The sequence below is a fragment of the Apostichopus japonicus genome, chromosome 7 (assembly GCF_037975245.1).
Source record: "Apostichopus japonicus isolate 1M-3 chromosome 7, ASM3797524v1, whole genome shotgun sequence".
NCBI lineage: Eukaryota > Metazoa > Echinodermata > Holothuroidea > Aspidochirotida > Stichopodidae > Apostichopus > Apostichopus japonicus.
Genome location: NC_092567.1, coordinates 14,478,270 through 14,501,646, shown reverse-complemented (window position 1 = coordinate 14,501,646; position 23,377 = coordinate 14,478,270). Strand labels below are relative to the sequence as shown.

Genomic DNA, 23,377 nt, shown 5'->3' with positions numbered 1-23,377 from the left:
ACAAACCACTGAAACATCATTTCACTAGCTTGTCTAGAGTAAATCTTCATTTGAATTACAAACCCAGTTTCAATTTTGAAACAAACTCAATGGTAGTCTAAGAACTTGGCAAACTCTACTTGAATATCAATGGTAAACGCAAGGATCGATTGTAATTTAACAATTCAAAATGTTTTGCAACATTTGGATTTTGCGAGTTTGCATTGCTGAAGTTTTGCACATAAAACCAACCAAAGTATAAAATTTGGACGATCTTGTCTATCAGCACTCTGCGTGTACACTGCAGCACTCTGCGTGAACACTGCAGCACGGTGTGTACACTGCAGCACTCTGTGTGAACACGGCAACGCTCTGCATGTACACTGGAGCACTCTGCACTGCAGCACTCTGCGTGTTCACTGCAGCACTATGTGTGAACACGGCAACACTCTATGTGAACACGGCAACGCTCTGCATGTACACTGGAGCACTCTGCACTGCAGCACTCTGCGTGTTCACTGCAGCACTCTGTGTGAACACGGCAACACTCTATGTGTACACTGCACCACACTCTGTATGTACACTGCAGCACTCTGCGTGTACACCCAAGCACTCTCTGTGTACACTGCAGCACTCTGGGTGTACACGCAGCACTCTGGGTGTACACTGCAGCACTCTGCCGTACACTGCAGCACTCTGCGTGTACACGCAGCACTCAGCGTGTACATTGCAGCACTCTGCCTGTACATGCAACACTCTGGGTGTACACTGCAGCACTCTGTGTACACTGCAGCACTCTGCATGTACACTGCAGCAATGTGTATACACTGCACCACTCAATGTGTACCCTGCAGCACTCTGCATGTACACTGCAGCACTGTGTATCACTGCACCACTCTATGTGTACATTGCAGCACTCTGCATGTACACTGCAGAACTCTGCATGTACACTGCAGCACTTTGCATGTACCATGCACCGCTCTGTGTATACACTGCAGCACTCTATGTGTACCCTGCAGCACTATATGTGTACACTGCAGTACTCTGCATGTACACTGCAGCACTCTGCATGTACACTGCAGAACTCTGCATGTACACTGCAGCACTTTGCATGTACCCTGCACCGCTCTGTGTGTACACTGCAGCACTCCATGTGTACCCTGCAGCACTCCATGTGTAACCTGCAGCACTATATGTGTACACTGCAGTACTCTGCATGCACACTGCAGTACTCTGCATGTACACTGCAGCACTCTGCATGTACACTGCAGCACTCAATGTGTACCCTGCAGCACTTTGCATTTACACTGCAGTACTCTGGGTGTACACTGCAGCACTCTATGTGTACACTGCAGTACTCTGCATGTACACTGCAGCACTCTGTGTGTACCCTGCAGCACTCTATGTGTACACTGCAGTACTCTGCATGTACACTGCAGCACTCTGTGTGTACCCTGCAGCACTCTATGTGTACACTGCAGCACTATATGTGTACACTTCAGTACTCTGCATGTACACTGCAGCACTCCATGTGTACCCTGCAGCACTCGGTGTGTACACTGCAGCACTGTGTGTACACTACAGCATTCTGTGTGTACACTGCAGCACTCTATGTGTACACTGCAGCACTTTATCTTACCTTTTCATTATTTGACGTTTGAAGACTCTCTATAACCTGGCTGTATCTCTCTCTGTCAGCATCTAAGAGAAAACAAGATATTAGTAAATCATGTAAACAAACAGTTTGGATTTACAAAGGAATATCTGGAGGTTCTCGCCTAAGATTGTGCCTTCTGCTTAGAGCAAGAAGCAGGAGCTACAATTATGTCGGCTTTAAGCTCTGTATCTTCTTCATCTGAATGAGCTGCATGATTCAAAATGTACATGCATAGTTTGAAATATTGGGTGAGACCAATGAAATACTCACCAACATATATTTTCAGAGATATGAGGCGAACCAGGTCTAAATAATTTAAGGAGCAATCTATATCTTTGACGATATCCCAGTGATATAAAATATAAGGACTACTTCACTTTGAGTCAACAGGGTCTTTGACGATATCCCAGTGATAAACAAAATTTGAGTCACCTGTGTCTTTAAGGTAGACTACTTCTCAAATATCTTTGAGCCACTGTTGTCTTTGATGATATCCCAGGGTTATAAGGTGGATTACTTCTAAAGCAACATTGAGTAACCAATATCTTTGATGATATCCCAGTGATATAAAATATAAGGACTACTTCACTTTGAGTCAACAGGGTCTTTGACGATATCCCAGTGATATAAGGTGGACTACTTCTAAACAAAATTTGAGTCACCGGTGTCTTTAAGGTAGACTACTTCTCAAATATCTTTGAGCCACTGTTGTCTTTGATGATTTCCCAGGGTTATAAGGTGGATTACAGTACTTCTAAAACAACATTGAGTAACCAATATCTTTGACGATGTCCCAGTGATATAAAATATAAGGACTACTTCTCAAACAACTTTGAGTCAACAGGGTCTTTGACAATATCCCAGTGATATCAGGTGGACTGCTTCTAAAACAACTTTGAGTCACTGATATCTTTGATGATATCCCAGTGATATAAAGTGGATTACTTCTTGAACAATTTCAGAGTCACCGATATCTTTGATGATTTCTTTGCCAATATGAGGTTGGCTATACCAAATAATTAAAAGCCATCTATTTTTTTGAGGATATCCCAGTGCTATAAGGTGGACAACTTCTAAGAAACACATTAAGCTACCTATATCTCTGATCACTTCTTGCGGCTAGGAGCTTGACTAGATCTAAATCATTTTCAAACCACCTACATCTTTGTGACATGAGATTGTCTTGATCTTAAATAATTAATTTCGAGCCACATGCATCTTTAACCACACGATGCTTAATATGAAGTCAGGGAATATCACTGAAACACAAAAGACATGAATCTGCATTTCAGGTTGTATTGTAACTTTGTGTCATGTAATATTCATTCATTAATGTATACAATCAAAGACATCTATTTGACTGCCCTTAATTGGCAAGTTCCTAACACTCAACCAAGTACAGAAAATCATGTGTCCCACAAATGTAATCCTTTATTTATTTTTCACTGGTAAACCTTTGAAATTTTTGCCTTACTGAATCTTATGAATCTGCCCTTGTCTGTGGGACAAGTGGTTGTCTATTGTCAAGAAATTTATTTTTATACCTTTGAACAAAACGGTGAGAAATCACTGTGCGGATTATACGCGGGTTCCCCAAATTTCAGATTTTGGTGACAAGAAAATACTATGAAAGCTTACAGATAGTTATGTTGACACAACTGATTATTTTTTATTGATGAGCCACCCAATTACTGTACTTTACCCTTTATCTTATTAGCAGTCTACACCATCAGGTTTCACCGACTAATGGTAGACACGTAATGTAGAAAGGCAATGGGGATTAAGAATAGACTTAGCTTTAACTCACTCATTTGTTGCCTTGTTGGTCCTGAGGAGTGCATCTGTTCCATCTCAGACTAGAAAACAAAAAGGCAGATCAAAACATATTAAAGGGAGTCTTAACATTACAATGCGGAAGGGGGGGGAGGTGTGTGTGTGGGAAGGGTGAGGTGGGGTGGGGTGGGGGGAGGTACAATGACATGGGAGATAGGTGGCAGGAAAGGTACAAAGGGGGGTAGTGTGCTGGAGAGTTTGTATGGAATGGAAAAGAGATGGATTCGATGGGTACAAACTATGGTTTAATTCTACTCTCATTGTAAATAAACACATACATTACAAGTCAAGTCTTCACATATCGCACAAACATTCTTGACTTTCTCTAAGACAGTTTCACGATGACAGCTCCAAGAGTAAGACGATATTTAAAGGAGTAGCACTTACCAATGACATTGTACCACAAGACAGTTCAACAAATAGTAGACAAGAACACACAAATACCAGGGAAGGCCAGGGCACAAAATAAACTATTACAAACTTCAAGTTGATTGATCATGAATGTGTTGGCTTATATTCTCTTAGAAGTTTTTATAATCCGAATATTTTAAGTTTTGGTGGTCGTAGTTCAATACACAGCTTGTGTGAATGAACATGAAATGTTTCCACTCAGATGGAACTAAAACTAATTTCATACCACTTGTGGGGAAGGGATAAACTTTCACCTGAGAAAAAATGTGACCTAGTGTCATTTGTTTCTTCAGAGCTCAAACATTTCTCTTAGCATCCACTTTGAACCTGGTGCAAGCCCTCTCTCTCAGTTTAGCCCAGCCACACCCCCCACCCCCTCATTCCCTGTATTTCTTCTTCATCCTGTTACTTGTACATGATGGAATATCTACACACCAGTGAGTGTCTACAATTATTATGCCTATAAGATACTAGAATAGAATACCATGTAGTATTTGTGTAAGCTTGTGACTGTAAACAACCTCACTTACACCTACTCAACTTGACTTACTGTTATTGAGCAGTTCTTAAACTTTTAACATCAAAATACACAGAATAAAAGATAGAAAAAAAATAGAAAAAAAATTTGGGCAAATAATCATAAGAAATGAAGACATACTAGATTTAACAAATGCATAAAAATACATCTCTTTGAAGTCTTTGGTACCAAAAAACAGGAATCAGAATTTAAAATAATTTTATTTAGTCAATAAATTTAAGCATCATTAATACTAACAAGCCTTACAGTAATATTCAATGCAGTCAGATCTTGTATTTACCCTGGATTTTGCTAATTTCATCTTAAAATATATTTATCTTTTTGAAAAAGAGAGGCTTTCATTTATAATGGGACAGAGAATATTTTTCTGCTGTACTATCAATAATTTGATAATAGCTGTTAAATAAAACACCATTCCTAGTTGAAAACCACCACTATTATTTTATAATGTTATAATATTATAACTTAAAAGTCAAAACAGCTTGTTTTTGCATTTCTAGCCGTTCTCTCCATCAAATAAAACCAAAGAGAAACTTTATTGTTAGTCTGTTGCAAAGTTTGGTATTGTTTCAAAATCAAATACAGTAAGAATGCTTAATTTAGATTCATCACAGCAGAATGTACTCATAAGAGTCTTTTTAAATTTACAAGACTTGAAGCTTAAGTTGCAACTACAAAACTGTAAAACTGTTGACAGGGATTACCAGCCAACCTGTTGCATTTTGAAAAGAAGAACAATTTCAAAGTATTTGAATAGTTGGAGATCTCAGTAATATTTGTGGTGAGTAATGAGTCTCGGAGAAGGAAGAACATTACTGGGGAGGAAAGTAGCACCCAACTACTTTAATGTTGTTTACATTATTTAGGCTGATCAAACAATTTAATTTTAGATGGAGAAAGTTACTTCATTGACTAGTTATGCTCATGAGAGCCTTATCTTAATGTTGTGCAAGACTGGTGATAGTCCAACACTAATGGACTGAAGATTTGTCATAGCATCTTATTCAGCTTCTAGTACATGTAAAAACAATTAGCATTCAATTAGTAACTACATGCCAAAATAATTTGTAAGAACAAGATTCATTTGAGAAACTAATGAAAGTTGACATTTGAGACAAAAAGGTTAATTCTGAATTACTAAAAGGAACATGAATTACTACAGAGGAAGAAGGGATTGCCTGGATGGAAGGACAATACGAAGTTCAGTTTATAGTTAAATCTTTCAAGTAGAAAGACGGATTCACTTTTCTTTCTACATCTTGAATGTATCTTTATGCAAACTATTATAACGCTATAAATAACATGGAGTAATACACAGTGTTTTCATCACAGGTTTAACAACCTGAAGCCTGTTGATTATCTACAGTGGTTACTATACATACTGAAAATAAACATTTTTGGCGACATCCTAACCTTCTCAATGGGAGTGAGTGGGTGGTACCAGTAATATGGAGCAGACATGGTCCCTGTGGACATCACCAGCATGGTGAAAGCTACACCATGCATATTACCAGGAATACCAGCATGGTGAAAGCTACACCGTGTATATCTTCTTTGAGAGCTAGGGAATGATGGTTTTAGAGTTTAAGCAAAAGCTGCCCTACCGCCGACACAAAGCAAACTATCAAACAAACATCACTTCCATTTTTGTACTTCCAACGAAACACATCTTTGATTTACATACTTAGGATTGGTACAGTTTAAAGGTTATATGGTTAACAGCTTTACTGGCTTGCACATGATCAGTACATGATCAGTGCATGATCACAGACTATCAGAGCATGACAGACATACTATCACAGCATGCACTGAATCAATGTAGTCACATACAATACACATGCTCACTACACACTCAGCAGGTACTGTAACTCACACATACCGACTAGTCTGATACTTCATCCATGCAGAGATCTAAGAGGAATGCAACCTCTTCAGGTCTAAATCTTAATCATTCATCAAGGGACTGACTAATTTATGCAAATGTGATGAATGAGGGCTTCTTGCTAATATGTAACTTATACAATCTTTTCCCTGACAAACACCAAAAGCAGCAAGGAAGACAACCCACAAACATTATTTTAATACAATATGTTTCATGTTTTGGACACAAACATACCCCTTTGACAATGGAACTGTACTTTATTAATTTTTCTTCTCTCCATCCCTTGTCTACTAATCCCCTTACTGTACATCTAACTCTTTGTGTTCACCGTGCTCATTAACCTGTCTGTATTCTGTGCGTGTTTTTGTCCCTTCTGTTATTGTTACTTGTCATTTAGCCTTTGAAGAAGATCCTGCTAGGATCGAAACGTCAGACCAACTTTCTTTTACACATTTATTAATTTTTACCAGCTTTACAAAGAAGCAAGTGCCTATATAAATTTCAATGAAGTTAACATGCATCTCATTTTACCAGGAAATAAAATGAATTTTGAGGTCTGGTTAACAGTATTTTACAATCATATCTAGACATACACATGCATGCTACAGACATAGCAGAGGGTACACTCATGACCACAGCTTGACTTTAAGACACAACGCCTTCACCCAGCATATCATATTGAATAAGCAGTCTAACAATCCTTAGATAGCGAGTGGCCAGTTTCAGCTCTCACTCAACTATACCAATTACTGTACACTGATACAATTATCATGTAATGGATAAAACTTGTGATAAAAATCAATATTACCCAGCATATAGAGCTAACCTTTAAGTCAGAAAGGAAAGGGAAATTTTGTAGGGTAGTTCAGTATTTAATAACATGTTGAAGATTTGACAGATTTAAATAACCTCCATAATTTACCTTACGAAGCAAACGCAGCAACATTTTTAGGTCAAAACGTACAGAGAAGTATTGTATCTTCTATTTCGCTATTTACTAAAACGTTGTTTTATTTGACGATATTAATTACCGCCACAGTATATGTGACTGGGCATGAAGAGCAAACAGGAAAGAAATGTAAATGTACAGAAATGTCCACAGGAAATGGAATTGTCATACTTAATTAGTTACTTACATGTGAAATATGTGACAAAACTTATCATCTCCACAATTTGGTCTCTGATTTACCATATAGTTTCATATTCACTATCGACTGCTACCTCCGATGTGTAATTACAACAAATGCATGCTTGGGTCATGTCACAAGTCTAAAGGTCACATGGTTGGCATGTGAGAGAAGCATGCTCAAATGGAACACGCAATACTGAAAACAACACATGCAATATTAGTAGTAGAGGTCAAGGGTCACAAACCTCCATCCACTCATGTGCTTCCTTCACAATGTTCCAGGCCTCGTGCAAAGAGTAAATGTTAAAACACGGCACTAAAAATCTCTGGCTACAAAAAACGTTATCAATGAACTTACAAAACTTCTACGGAGCCTCGACCTCAGATCAGCCGCGTCAGAGCGGGTTCTGATGAACGACACCTTTTGGGTTGAAAACACTTAGCCTTTTCACTTTCTTGTGTGCAATTGTTTTTAAGTATTTCAAAGAATGGCAAACTTCCAGTAAAGAAAACACTGATTTTCATGACACTCTCACGAACAACCTTCAGCATATGTACAATACTGAATGTTTCAATGTAGTTTCTATTTACACTTTCTGGAGATAAAATCATTCGATCGAATCTTCTTCACAGTAAGTTTGTTTCTATGAGATAATTACCAATGATTAGGTTCTCATTGTTTTAGATAGTCCTTATCCAATCAACCTCCTAGATCAAGACAGACATACCAACTCCAACCAACAAATGTTTATAAACAAAAGATAAGTTCTAAATGGAACTAATCTGATATGAACATTATCAGCTCAATTACAGAACTGAAAATTTGGAACAGCCAAATACCCAAAAAATTTCACCTAACCAATTGAAATGTTTCCAACCAGTTAATGGTTTTGCTGTAGTTCTTGTGACCATAGCATAGTAATAAAAGTTAAAATCAGAGTCAAAGCTGCTAAAGTGACGCTGGACTTCAAACATTTACCCTTCTAGCTCGTTGTTGTTGTTCTTCCAATATCTATTGCATGCAAGCCTGTTCACCCAGCCACATACAATTTTAAAAAGTAGGGTACATTTACACATGAGTAGGATTTATATTAAAACTAATATAACCACCAACCTACGCAAGGGTGAGTTTGTACTTATACGTCTATGATAGGTTCTAGGTATTCTACATAAATACCACAGTTGTGGGAAAACTTACTTTTTGTTCTCTTCAAATGTCATTCCTGCAAACAACCTGCCACCCATTCACTCAATTTACTAGCATTGCAATCACGAAACAGATGAATAGTGCTTGTATTTTATGGTCATCTTTACACTAACAGCAAATTTGACGGCATTTTTCATTGAATTTCATGCAGCCCTTTAGCATACAGTAGCAACCATTTTATATTAAACCTCTCATAATAAGTGTTTAAGATCTTTGCAGCAAGCAACCCCATGCAATCTAGCTGTAAGTTTTACTAAGAACATAGCATCTTCAGTGATACTGATGTTGAAGATCAAGATACCTCCGGAAATTGTTGATGTTAAAATGTGTCTTAAAACTTATATGATTCTATGTAATATATTGTCTAGGGGTTAACTGTACATCTTAAAGTCTACTAGATGGACACAGACCATATATATCTGTTTTCATCAGAAATTTTTATTCTTTCATTAATACAGGCGGGGAGAACTGCCTCGGCTGACAGGTTTTCAAATTACTGGAATGTCCACACTCTACTATTCCAGCACAAAAAGCTGTGACATCAATTCACATTGGTAACCGACCATGTTATTATGCAAATAACATCAGATATAAATATTCATGACCTATTTCACTTCTTAAGACAGTAACTTAAGCAGCCTCTTCTGATGGCTTTTTGAATTTCAGATTCGACTATAAATAATACAAAAACAATGCTTCACATGTAAAATAGCAAAGTTTAATGTATTTTGTCCAGACTAAATTTGAGTTGAACTCCAATGATCTTGATTCATTTTCTGGGTCACAAACTTTGCAGTCTTCACCTCAAAACTCACATTCTTTGATGTTGTTATATCTTCTTCTCACATTATGAATTCATACTAACACCTTTGCAGACAGTTAGGTACTTAACATCTCTATCTCTCTCCCCGATTCCCTCTCTTAATGAGACTACTGACATCGAGAACAGAATATTATCACAAAATACAGAGAACCATGGAGGTATAATATCATACCAAACAATCATTGTCTATTCTTGTAAAGGGGTTCGAGTTAGCAGACTCACTCAGGTAAGTTATACAACTTTGTGAGAGTACTGGGTTCAGTAACAAATGTTTTAAACAAAATAGAAATAAAGTAATCTTTGATTTCTTACGAATACCTTTGTGAAGATTTACTTTGGAAAGATGGCCTCTCTTTTCATCCTGAACCACACCCTCAACATTAACTTAGAACTGCTATCTGTATCATGTGTTGGCTAAATCTGTATCCTAGCAAGCCTACACTTTTATTGAAGGTACTGCTAACATGAAAGTTCATTGTAAGCCCTGTCTGTATAAATATCTCCTTTGGCACACAATTTTCACTTTCATATTCTACATCTTACTGTAGTAAGTAACAAATTCTCAGATGGATTCACAAGTTTAAAGTGTTCGCCTGTCATCTGAGATTGTCTTTCTTGATAATTAATGATATCATTCATGCGTTCAAAAGTCCACCAGTTTTAGCTACAACCACAGCAATCAGCACAATATGGTCTATCCTAGAGTGAGCTTGGAAAACAGAATGTCCTGACCCGATGGATGACCAACAAACATTTTCAAAACTATCAGTCATAGACACAAAAAATAAGAATGACTTATTCTGAATGATCAATGACCATTTCAGCCCAATTACACCTCAGTTCTAGACAAAACTGAACGTTAGAAAACTTGTAAGCAATATACCTGGCTTTCCATGTACTTTTCTTGCCAATTTCTTGATTCATCTTGTACATCTTTCAAGGCCCTCTGAAAAAGACACAAAGAGGGATTAAATGACACCTGGTAAATGGAGGTATGGATAACCCTCTCTCAATCTTACTAAAAACAATCAAGTTCTCTAGAGATATAGTTCTTGAATAATCACTGTTTTTTGTCCTTCCTTTCGTTGATAGATCTACAAATTTATTAAACAAAACAAATATGTTATTGCCCTCGTCTCATTAGTCAAGTTGACCCTGACAAGGTTTGACTCTTGACACAGTTGACCCTGACATGAGTCATACATCATGTGCCACTGATGTTTCATTTCATCAGGATCCCAACGTCCAGGGAGTCAATGTTCAAACTCTCATTTCCTTTAACTAATGGAATACTACTGCATATTCATGAGTATCTGCTGGAGAGTAATTTATGATCTTTTCCTTACCAAATGAACCACACAATATGTCAATCTGCCAACTAAATATTGGTTACCAAAAGACCAAGCTTATTAAATCAGGTAGAGAATTATGTTCAAACTCTGATTTCCTTTAACTAATGGAATACTACTGCATATTCATGAGTATCTGCTGGATAGTAATTTATGATCTTTTCCTTACCAAATAAGCCACACAGTATGTCAATCTGTCAACTAAACATTGGTTACCAAAAGACCAAGTTGATTAAATCAGGTAGAGAGTTGTCGTCACAATTTTCATAATTCACGATTCGAAAGGGATATGCCTCTCAATAGTTTTCCCAATCCACCCGGTATTTAATACTTAATACCATCACCATAACAACACCATACATATACAGGAAGGAGACAGATTCTTACAAAACATTTCCAATCTTAAGAGCAAGGCTTTATACCTGAAGTCCTTCATATTTTTCTTCTAATATATACAAATCTTGTTCTTTTTCTTCCAGCCTCGACTGTGGAAAGATGGAAGAAAGTAAATAAAAACCAAATCAGTGTTTAGGGCTAACATGTCTCAGATAGAACTCTTTCACCTTCATGCATGTATAAATAGCACGGTAAGAAGGTCAATTGTACAGACATTTTTTGTTTTTATTAACTTACATTGAAATACTTACAAATTAAGCTGTATTATCAACAGACAAAGGAAACATTTCCTTGTGTTCTGATTAAAGAGTATGACAACGAGAATGCTTAAATTAAACCAAATGGTTTCATTTCATTTGGTGGTGAACCATCAAGTTATGAATGGATCTGGTCACTAATTCATGAGATTGTATCACACAATATATGTTTAATAGATGGTTAGTGATATTTCAATTCTACTGAGGTATTTTCTCTTAGCTGGAGTTTAGTGATATGAGGAATGGAGTACAGGGCCATCGATTCTACCCAGGTATTTTTTCTTAGCTGGAGTTAAGTGATATGAGGAATGGAGTACACAGCCATCAATTCTACTGAGGTATTTTCTCTTAGCTGGAGTTTAGTGATATGAGGAATGGAGTACAGGGACATTAATTCTACTGAAGTATTTTCTCTTAGCTGGAGTTTAGTGATATGAGGAATGGAGTACAGGGCCATCAATTCTACTGAGGTATTTTCTCTTAGCTGGAGTTTAGTGATATGAGGAATGGAGTACAGGGACATTAATTCTACTGAGGTATTTTCTCTTAGCTGGAGTTTAGTGATATGAGGAATGGAGTACAGGGCCATCAATTCTACTGAGGTATTTTCTCTTAGCTGGAGTTTAGTGATATGAGGAATGGAGTACAGGGCCATCAATTCTACTGAGGTATTTTTTCTTAGCTGATGTTTAGTGATATGAGGAATGAAGTACAGGGCCATTAATTCTAGAGGTACTTTCTATTAGCTGGAGTTTAGTGATATGAGGAATGGAGTACAGGGCCATCAATTCTACTGAGGTATTTTCTCTTAGCTGGAGTTTAGTGATATGAGGAATGGAGTACAGGGCCATTAATTCTAGAGGTACTTTCTATTAGCTGGAGTTTAGTGATATGAGGAATGGAGTACAGGGCCATCAATTCTACTGAAGTATTTTACTATTAGCTGGAGTTTAGTGATATGAGGAATGGAGTACAGGGCCATCAATTCTACTGAAGTATTTTACTATTAGCTGGAGTTTAGTGATATGAGGAATGGAGTACAGGGCCATCAATTCTACTGAGGTATTTTTTCTTAGCTGGAGTTAAGTGATATGAGGAATGGAGTATAGGGCCATCAATTCTACCGAGGTATTTTCTCATAGCTGGTGTTAAGTGATATGAGGAATGGAGTACAGGGCCATCAATTCTACTGAGGTATTTTCTCTTAGCTGGAGTTTAGTGATATGAGGAATGGAGTACAGGGCCATCAATTCTACCGGGGTATTTTCTCTTAGCTGGAGTTTAGTGACATGAGGAATGGAGTACAGGGGCCATCGATTCTACTGAGGTATTTTCTCTTAGCTGGAGTTAAGTGATATGAGGAATGGAGTACAGGGCCATCAATTCTACTGAGGTATTTTCTCTTAGCTGGAGTTTAGTGATATGAGGAATGGAGTACAGGGCCATCAATTCTACCGGGGTATTTTCTCTTAGCTGGAGTTTAGTGACATGAGGAATGGAGTACAGGGGCCATCGATTCTACTGAGGTATTTTCTCTTAGCTGGAATTTAGTGATATGAGGAATGAAGTACAGGGCCATCAATTCTACTGAGGTATTTTCTCTTAGCTGGAGTTTAGTGATATGAGGAATGGAGTACAGGGCCATCAATTCTACCGGGGTATTTTCTCTTAGCTGGAGTTTAGTGACATGAGGAATGGAGTACAGGGGCCATCGATTCTACTGAGGTATTTTATCTTAGCTGGAGTTAGTGATATGAGGAATGAAGTACAGGGCCATCAATTCTACTGAGGTATTTTCTCTTAGCTGGAGTTTAGTGATATGAGGAATGGAGTACAGGGCCATCAATTCTACTGAGGTATTTTTTCTTAGCTGGAGTTAAGTGATATGAGGAATGGAGTATAGGGCCATCAATTCTACCGAGGTATTTTCTCATAGCTGGTGTTAAGTGATATGAGGAATGGAGTACAGGGCCATCAATTCTACTGAGGTATTTTCTCTTAGCTGGAGTTTAGTGATATGAGGAATGGAGTACAGGGCCATCAATTCTACCGGGGTATTTTCTCTTAGCTGGAGTTTAGTGACATGAGGAATGGAGTACAGGGGCCATCGATTCTACTGAGGTATTTTCTCTTAGCTGGAGTTAAGTGATATGAGGAATGGAGTACAGGGCCATCAATTCTACTGAGGTATTTTCTCTTAGCTGGAGTTTAGTGATATGAGGAATGGAGTACAGGGCCATCAATTCTACCGGGGTATTTTCTCTTAGCTGGAGTTTAGTGACATGAGGAATGGAGTACAGGGGCCATCGATTCTACTGAGGTATTTTCTCTTAGCTGGAGTTTAGTGACATGAGGAATGGAGTACAGGGCCATCAATTCTACCGGGGTATTTTCTCTTAGCTGGAGTTTAGTGACATGAGGAATGGAGTACAGGGGCCATCGATTCTACTGAGGTATTTTCTCTTAGCTGGAATTTAGTGATATGAGGAATGGAGTAAAGGGCCATCAATTCTACTGAGGTATTTTCTCTTAGCTGGAGTTTAGTGATATGAGGAATGGAGTACAGGGCCATCAATTCTACTGAGGTATTTTCTCTTAGCTGGAGTTTAGTGATATGAGGAATGGAGTACAGGGCCATCAATTCTACTGAGGTATTTTCTCTTAGCTGGAGTTTAGTGATATGAGGAATGTAGTACAGGGCCATCAATTCTACCCAGGTATTTTCTCTTAGCTGGAGTTTAGTGATATGAGGAATGGAGTACAGGGCCATCAATTCTACCGAGGTATTTTCTCTTAGCTGGAGTTTAGTGATATGAGGAATGGAGTACAGGGCCATCAATTCTACCGAGGTATTTTCTCTTAGCTGGAGTTTAGTGATATGAGGAATGGAGTACAGGGCCATCAATTCTACCGAGGTATTTTCTCTTAGCTGGAGTTTAGTCTATGAGGAATGGAGTACAGGGCCATCAATTCTACCGAGGTATTTTCTCTTAGCTGGAGTTTAGTGATATGAGGAATGGAGTACAGGGCCATCAATTCTACCGGGGTGTTTTCTATTAGCTGTAGTTTAGTGATATGAGGAATGGAGTACAGGGCCATCAATTCTACCGAGGTATTTTCTCTTAGCTGTAGTTTAGTGATATGAGGAATGGAGTACAGGGCCATCAATTCTACCGAGGTATTTTCTCTTAGCTGGAGTTTAGTGATATGAGGAATGGAGTACAGGGCCATCAATTCTACTGAGGTATTTTCTCTTAGCTGGAGTTTAGTGATATGAGGAATGGAGTACAGGGCCATCAATTCTACTGAGGTATTTTCTATTAGCTGGAGTTTAGTATCAATATGAGGAATGGAGTACAGGGCCATCAATTCACCCAGGTATTTTCTCGTAGCTGTAGTTTAGTGATATGAGGAATGGAGTATAGGGCCATCAATTCTACGGAGGTATTTTCTCATAGCTGATGTATAGTCAATTAGTGATATTAGAATCTTCAGTTCCTTTCCATTCTTTATTTCTGATTAAATGCAGGTTACACATCAGAACAGCCAAACATACTTGCAATGACATCATGTCATTGTACTTTCAGCTACTATGCAGTGCCGATTGCATTTCAAGGCTTTGCAGATATGCTTTCCCAAGGGTCTGTGCCTTTCTATATAAGAGGTGCATAATTTCTCTTTTCACGGCAGCTGGTTGCAATATTAACATACTACTACGGTTGAATGAAACCTCGACACATAGCAGTTTGCAATATTGCATTATTCATCTACCACCATTCAAGACATGTTAAGATGCAAACTATTTTCATGTAAGAAATTTAAAACTTTTATATTTCATAAAATCAAAATGAAAAATTTGTGTGAAATCTTATATAAGGCCAAATAACATATTTATTGCTTCTCTGGAATCACAAAATTCTGCAATTTTTGTAACATTGTCAAACTTGAACTTCTTCTTCAAAGGAAGAAATTATCAGTGATCACCTATATTTGAGACTTGCTCATTGCTAGCAGTTTTTCACCCTTTCCTTGTTTCTTCGCCTCTTTTTTTTGACATCCCACCTGCCCCCCCCCCCCCCTCCCTTGCCTCTTTTCAGTGACCATATTGAACTATATTTACCTCAGCTTGAAGAGTTCTTTCCCTCAATAAGGCTACTTCATTTTCTGCTGAACTCAATCTTAATTGAAGCTGGACCAGTTCGTTACTTTCGTTCCGTTTTATATCATCGTAGGACGGCCTCCTCATTCTCCTCTCCTGTAGAGATAAACATCAGAAAAAGATGAAAGTGCAACATGTACTAACTTCTGAACATTTTTTTTTTAGCCTCTGAAGAAGATCCTGCTAGGATCGAAACGTCAGGCCAACTTACTTTTATACATTCTGAACAGACCGTCAGATGTGTAAGAACACACCAATACTAAAAACATAACATATACCAGACAGAGAAATATTACCATCACACATAATCACAAATAATCTGCAATTACACAGGAAAATCAAAAAGAATAATTTCCTTCAGGCAATGGATGGGTAGGGGAGGAGAGAGAGAGAGTAATGTGTTTATGTTTAGTCATTGATTCAGGCAATGAGGATATATATCATTAGCTAGATAACTTCAGACACTAAATGAGTGATACATCCAAAGAATGCCTGCAAGCTCAACATCGGGAGAACATTAGCAGTCTTTCATGAAGTAACAATCATGAATTGTAATCACTTGTATAAACATTTACCTGTTTGTGCAGTCAATCTAACTTACAAGAATGAAATATGTCCTATGTCTTCACAGCAAGTAATCATAAGATATTTTCTTCTATTCCATACTTGATTTTATGATAATGGCCAATTTTTGGCTATTTTTTTGGCTAATAACTCTACTTCTGAAAATGACATATTGTCGTTGTGCAGCATTATTATGATGGCAGTTTCTACATCTTCATACATAAACACTGGGTCTCATTGTGTGACCTACAGCAATTTCTTGTTTCCCTGTGTAACATATCCCACTGAATCCATGATATGATTGCTAGATCCTATTGGTCACACGCAGTGGTGTAGGAAAGTACTTTTGAGTGGGGGGGCTGAAGACTGATGGCCGGCCTGGGGGAGGGGTCTAAGAGGAGGGCATGTCACCCCTCCCCTTTGGAATTTTTTGCATTTCCAGGTGGCCTCAGATGCAATTTGGTGCAATATTGCACACTTCAACACCCACTCCACTTTGTAAACTTAATTTTGTATTTTCACCTGGCCTTAGATGCAATTTAGTGCTCCAATTGAGATTTTTTTTCTCATTTGGAAATGAAAAAGGGGTTTTCTGACTTGCGAAGTGGGGGGGGCGGAATAATACTTCCGCCCCTCCACATATTTCACTGGGGGGCTGGCGCCCCCCAGCCCCCCCGGTTCCTACGCCCTTGGTCACACGTACTAAATGCTATGCTTCTCAGAGAAAAGGTTCAAAGATAAACATGCATTTTAGATATCAAATAAAACTCACATCTTTAAATTTACAACTGAAGGTGATTTGAATGAAGTGAATAATATTTGATTTTTATATAGCCCTTTACACCAGCGATAGGTCTCAAAGCGCTTTACATACATTATATATTTTCCCTGGTCAATGATAACCTGTCCCAGAGACAATCCCTCAAGTTGACAGCAGTTATATACTGCGCCCAATGACAATTTACCTCACAGGTACCCATTTAACCCCTGGGTGGAGAGAGGCAAGTGAGATAAGGCATCTTGCCCAAGGACACAAAGTAATGAACTAGGCATGGATCGAACCAGCAATCCTTGGATCACGAGTCCGAAGCCTTAGCCAATTGGCCACCACGCTCTCAAGTGAAATGATTCCCCACATCTTTCATAACACAATACTTCCCCCCTTCTCCCTATATCCTCATCCCCTTACCCCCCACCAAACCCATCTTCTTGCACTGTAATTGGCTTCACAGAAGTGCTGACCTCTTGTAGACGTGACTCCGTATCAAACAGTTTTCTGTCGCTGTCACTCAGGGCGTATTCCAGCTCTTGTATCTTCTCCGTCTGAATTTCAACTTGTTCCGAGAGAACATTCACCTGCAAGGAAGAATCCATCAGAAAGAAATATTAAGACACAAAAAATATCTCTCATTGCCTTTACAAAAGTACACATTAAATATTAAAGCAAGGGCACTACGTTTCGTACGTTCTCCTTGCTATCTTACAGGCTCACCTCCAACCGACTCGCTGGAACAAAAACATCCTATTCAGATTTAGAATAATCAATATTTAGAGGTTTCTGATCAAGGATATACAGGTAACATTAACTAGATGGGGAAATTAAAGCTTAAACTATACAGTAAGTGACCATTAGTGGACTTTTGTAGCATATTTGAGGGAAATATTGATGACCTTTCAGTTTGCTTATTAACCAGTCTATGTCTAATTGATTGTATTCAAATAGATTAATTAATTAGCGAACCCTGATATAATTTATGAGTATTGTCTCTACATCATGAGGGAAGAACAAGTTTCATCAGCATCCAATATGTGATAATCATAACATATTTGACTGTAATCAAATGTGTTGCTTGGGTTACTGTACACATGTCTACTACACAGAGTCCTAATGCAAACACAAAACACCACCATTGACTCCATACAAGGGTTGTCCAACCTTTTGCAGAGGAGGGCCACATGGAATGATTATGATGAAGGAGGGGGCCGAATGAACCCTACGCTCGATTTTTTGCCCGAAGCCCAAGGCAACAAAATGTGAGCACTGCGCGCGGAGTGCACTGATTTATTTTCCTTCCTGATAAAACAGATGAAAAAAGTTCAGCCGCCCCCCCCCCCTCCACTGAGAGAGTGTCACACAAACTGACCTGTATGCAGTTTTTTGGACCCAGAAGGTTCGAATGACTGATTATATAAATCAATAAATCTGCTCACTAAAATTTCGCACAGTAGAGCATCTCTGGCGACCGGACGCAACCCTGCGGCGGGCCGGACTATGGCCCGCAGGCCGTAGGTTGGACAACCCTGCTCTATACCAAATAGCTGGATGGAGTGTTTTTCAGAAACCGACATAGAGTGTGATCTACATGACTGCATTCAATATACTGTACGCTCAGTTGTGACGTAAGATACCACACAACTTGGTACCACAAGGCTGGTATACATGGCTGATGTTTGTTTAGGAACCACATCATATGATCTATGCATTCAAATAGATTGTTTGAGCTATCCATGTCTAGAGTCCTGATGCAAGATACAACATATACAATACATCCTCCAACACACTACATGATCTACTTGACTGCATTCAAATAGATTGTTTGAGCTATCCATGTCTAGAGTCCAGATGCAAGATACCTCAATTCAACATATAACATCCAGCACATGACATGATCTACTTGACTGCATTCAAATAGATTGTTTGAGCTATCTATGTCTAGAGTGATGCAAGATACCTCAATTCAACATACAGCATCCAACACACTACATGATCTACTTGACTGCATTCAAATAGATTGTTTGAGCTATCCATGTCTAGAGTCCAGATGCAAGATACCTCAATTCAACATACAACATCCAGCACATGACATGATCTACTTGACTGCATTCAAATAGATTGTTTGAGCTATCCATGTCTAGAGTTCCGATGCAAGATACCACAAATCTAATATACAGCATCCAACACATGACATGATCTACTTGACTGCATTCAAATAGATTGTTTGAGCTATCCATGTCTAGAGTCCTGATACAAGATACCTCAATTCAACATACAGCATCCAACACACCACATGATCTACTTGACTGCATTCAAATAGATTGTTTGAGCTACACTCCATGTCTAGTATACACTGTGAGACATGCAAATGTTATTGATCATGAATTAATCATAAATAAACCAAACAGCAGCACAAGCTGCTAGCTAATACTGTACTTGTGTGGTCCCATGGCCATTCACCCCTGAAGGAGGCGAGAGCAATCATAGAATGATAGATCATCTCTTGAAATATTAATTTGAAATCCAAATTTCAGCTGATCAGTTATCAAAATATACCCAGCAAACGATCATAAAATGTCAACTGGAAAATGATTTTTAAGACATGTCAATGTCTGTGGCAGTTTTCAATATTACTACACGTTTCATATGCACATATACATACACTATATATGCAAACTACATATGGAGGTATATAGTTCCCAAGTGACTTTAAAATATCAAATGTTAGTTTGCTGCTAGTCCTGTCCATAATTCAAAGAGAACAGATGAATGTTAACAGCTTTATGACGTTTCCATCTTGTCATTTATAAAGCTTCAGTACAAATGTATGTCAGTGCATTCTTGACAATAGTTGCTCAGACATGTTAATAAGCTAAATCATTTTATTTTTCATACATTATTTCATCTAATCATCTGTTCCTCAGGATTCAGCCGACTGGCATCATTTATATATCACACAGATGATTGTTCAAGTAAGAGTGAAGTAGTAATATGACAGTTTGTACAGATCACCAGTCAGGAGGAACTAACCAATCAATTAAATATCATATTTTATTTCCTACTGGCTAAAAATATTGAACGGTATTACCCCTTATATACAGCTGCGTTCACTGTTTCCTCTTTTTAGTAGAATTGGGAGGAAAAAGTAGGAGGGGGAGGGGAAGGGGGGTCCTGGGGATAAAAGTAGAGGGCGCAGTGATAAAATGTTCATATAGTTTAGGTAGATAGGAAAGTGACAATGTAGAATGGAGACAGGTAAGAGAGGAACGATGTAATAATTAAGCTACTACTAGACACTGACTGATTTAATGGCAGTTTTCAATTTCTTCTACTGTACGTAGAGTTGTCTGAATTTCATCAAAGCATGGATTAATTAGCACTTAACAAAACAGATAAGGATTTCTATGTACATTATCTGTCCTTTGCGTAGACACTCTATAGCGCGCCACCAGATTGTAGCAACTCAAATTAGAGCTATAAGTGACCGTTCAAAGCCACTTAAAATGGGACCATGAGTTACTGAATGGTCTTACTTACAAAGTAGCAGTACACTTATAATGGGACCATGAGTTACTGAATGGTCTTACTTACAAAGTAACAGTACACTTATAATGAGACCATGAGTTACTGAATGGTCTTACTTACAAAGTAACAGTACACTTATAATGAGACCATGAGTTACTGAATGGACTTCTTTACAAAGTAGCAGTACACTTATAATGAGACCATGAGTTACTGAATGGTCTTACTTACAAAGTAACAGTACACTTATAATGAGACCATGAGTTACTGAATGGTCTTACTTACAAAGTAACAGTACACTTATAATGAGACCATGAGTTACTGAATGGTCTTCTTTACAAAGTAGCAGTACACTTATAATGAGACCATGAGTTACTGAATGGTCTTACTTACAAAGTAACAGTACACTTATAATGAGACCATGAGTTACTGAATGGTCTTACTTACAAAGTAACAGTACACTTATAATGAGACCATGAGTTACTGAATGGTCTTACTTACAAAGTAACAGTACACTTATAATGAGACCATGAGTTACTGAATGGTCTTACTTACAAAGTAACAGTACACTTATAATGAGACCATGAGTTACTGAATGGTCTTCTTTACAAAGTAGCAGTACACTTATAATGAGACCATGAGTTACTGAATGGTCTTACTTACAAAGTAACAGTACACTTATAATGAGACCATGAGTTACTGAATGGTCTTACTTACAAAGTAACAGTACACTTATAATGAGACCATGAGTTACTGAATGGTCTTCTTTACAAAGTAGCAGTACACTTATAATGGGACCATAAGTTACTGAATGGACTTCTTTACAAAGTAGCAGTACACTTATAATGAGACCATGAGTTACTGAATGGTCTTACTTACAAAGTAACAGTACACTTATAATGAGACCATGAGTTACTGAATGGTCTTCTTTACAAAGTAGCAGTACACTTATAATGGGACCATAAGTTACTGAATGGACTTCTTTACAAAGTAGCAGTACACTTATAATGAGACCATGAGTTACTGAATGGTCTTACTTACAAAGTAACAGTACACTTATAATGAGACCATGAGTTACTGAATGGTCTTACTTACAAAGTAACAGTACACTTATAATGAGACCATGAGTTACTGAATGGTCTTACTTACAAAGTAACAGTACACTTATAATGAGACCATGAGTTACTGAATGGTCTTACTTACAAAGTAACAGTACACTTATAATGGGACCATGAGTTACTGAATGGTCTTCTTTACAAAGTAGCAGTACACTTATAATGGGACCATAAGTTACTGAATGGACTTCTTTACAAAGTAGCAGTACACTTATAATGAGACCATGAGTTACTGAATGGTCTTACTTACAAAGTAACAGTACACTTATAATGAGACCATGAGTTACTGAATGGTCTTACTTACAAAGTAGCAGTACACTTATAATGGGACCATAAGTTACTGAATGGACTTCTTTACAAAGTAGCAGTACACTTATAATGAGACCATGAGTTACTGAATGGTCTTACTTACAAAGTAACAGTACACTTATAATGAGACCATGAGTTACTGAATGGTCTTACTTACAAAGTAGCAGTACACTTATAATGGGACCATAAGTTACTGAATGGACTTCTTTACAAAGTAGCAGTACACTTATAATGGGACCATGAGTTACTGAATGGTCTTACTTACAAAGTAACAGTACACTTATAATGAGACCATGAGTTACTGAATGGTCTTACTTACAAAGTAACAGTACACTTATAATGGGACCATGAGTTACTGAATGGTCTTCTTTACAAAGTAGCAGTACACTTATAATGGGACCATAAGTTACTGAATGGACTTCTTTACAAAGTAGCAGTACACTTATAATGAGACCATGAGTTACTGAATGGTCTTACTTACAAAGTAACAGTACACTTATAATGAGACCATGAGTTACTGAATGGTCTTACTTACAAAGTAGCAGTACACTTATAATGGGACCATAAGTTACTGAATGGACTTCTTTACAAAGTAGCAGTACACTTATAATGAGACCATGAGTTACTGAATGGTCTTACTTACAAAGTAACAGTACACTTATAATGAGACCATGAGTTACTGAATGGTCTTACTTACAAAGTAGCAGTACACTTATAATGAGACCATGAGTTACTGAATGGACTTCTTTACAAAGTAGCAGTACACTTATAATGAGACCATGAGTTACTGAATGGTCTTCTTTACAAAGTAGCAGTACACTTATAATGAGACCATGAGTTACTGAATGGTCTTACTTACAAAGTAACAGTACACTTATAATGAGACCATGAGTTACTGAATGGACTTCTTTACAAAGTAGCAGTACACTTATAATGAGACCATGAGTTACTGAATGGACTTCTTTACAAAGTAGCAGTACACTTATAATGAGACCATGAGTTACTGAATGGACTTCTTTACAAAGTAGCAGTACACTTATAATGAGACCATGAGTTACTGAATGGACTTCTTTACAAAGTAGCAGTACACTTATAATGAGACCATGAGTTACTGAATGGACTTCTTTACAAAGTAGCAGTACACTTATAATGAGACCATGAGTTACTGAATGGTCTTACTTACAAAGTAACAGTACACTTATAATGAGACCATGAGTTACTGAATGGTCTTACTTACAAAGTAGCAGTACACTTATAATGAGACCATGAGTTACTGAATGGACTTCTTTACAAAGTAGCAGTACACTTATAATGAGACCATGAGTTACTGAATGGTCTTCTTTACAAAGTAGCAGTACACTTATAATGAGACCATGAGTTACTGAATGGTCTTACTTACAAAGTAACAGTACACTTATAATGAGACCATGAGTTACTGAATGGTCTTACTTACAAAGTAGCAGTACACTTAT

At 37.8% G+C, this 23,377-nt stretch overlaps 1 protein-coding gene across 8 annotated transcripts in view; it reads right to left on the bottom strand.

Annotated features, from left to right (window-relative positions):
- LOC139969417 (liprin-beta-1-like) overlaps window positions 1-23,377 on the bottom strand; it is a 123,380-nt gene that overhangs the window by 51,926 nt on the left and 48,077 nt on the right. For 6 of the 8 annotated variants that reach the window (XM_071974354.1, XM_071974360.1, XM_071974358.1 and 3 more), the window contains 7 exons: window positions 17,427-17,540; window positions 15,582-15,716; window positions 11,231-11,293; window positions 10,343-10,405; window positions 7,788-7,850; window positions 3,444-3,492; window positions 1,619-1,680 (listed from right to left, as the gene is read on the bottom strand). In XM_071974354.1, coding sequence (XP_071830455.1) covers window positions 1,619-1,680; window positions 3,444-3,492; window positions 7,788-7,850; window positions 10,343-10,405; window positions 11,231-11,293; window positions 15,582-15,716; window positions 17,427-17,540 — 549 coding nt within the window. Of the gene's footprint in view, window positions 1-1,618; window positions 1,681-3,443; window positions 3,493-7,674; window positions 7,714-7,787; window positions 7,851-10,342; window positions 10,406-11,230; window positions 11,294-15,581; window positions 15,717-17,426; window positions 17,541-23,377 lie in introns of all 8 variants that reach the window. The other 2 variants (XM_071974355.1, XM_071974359.1) reach the window with 2 other exon arrangements.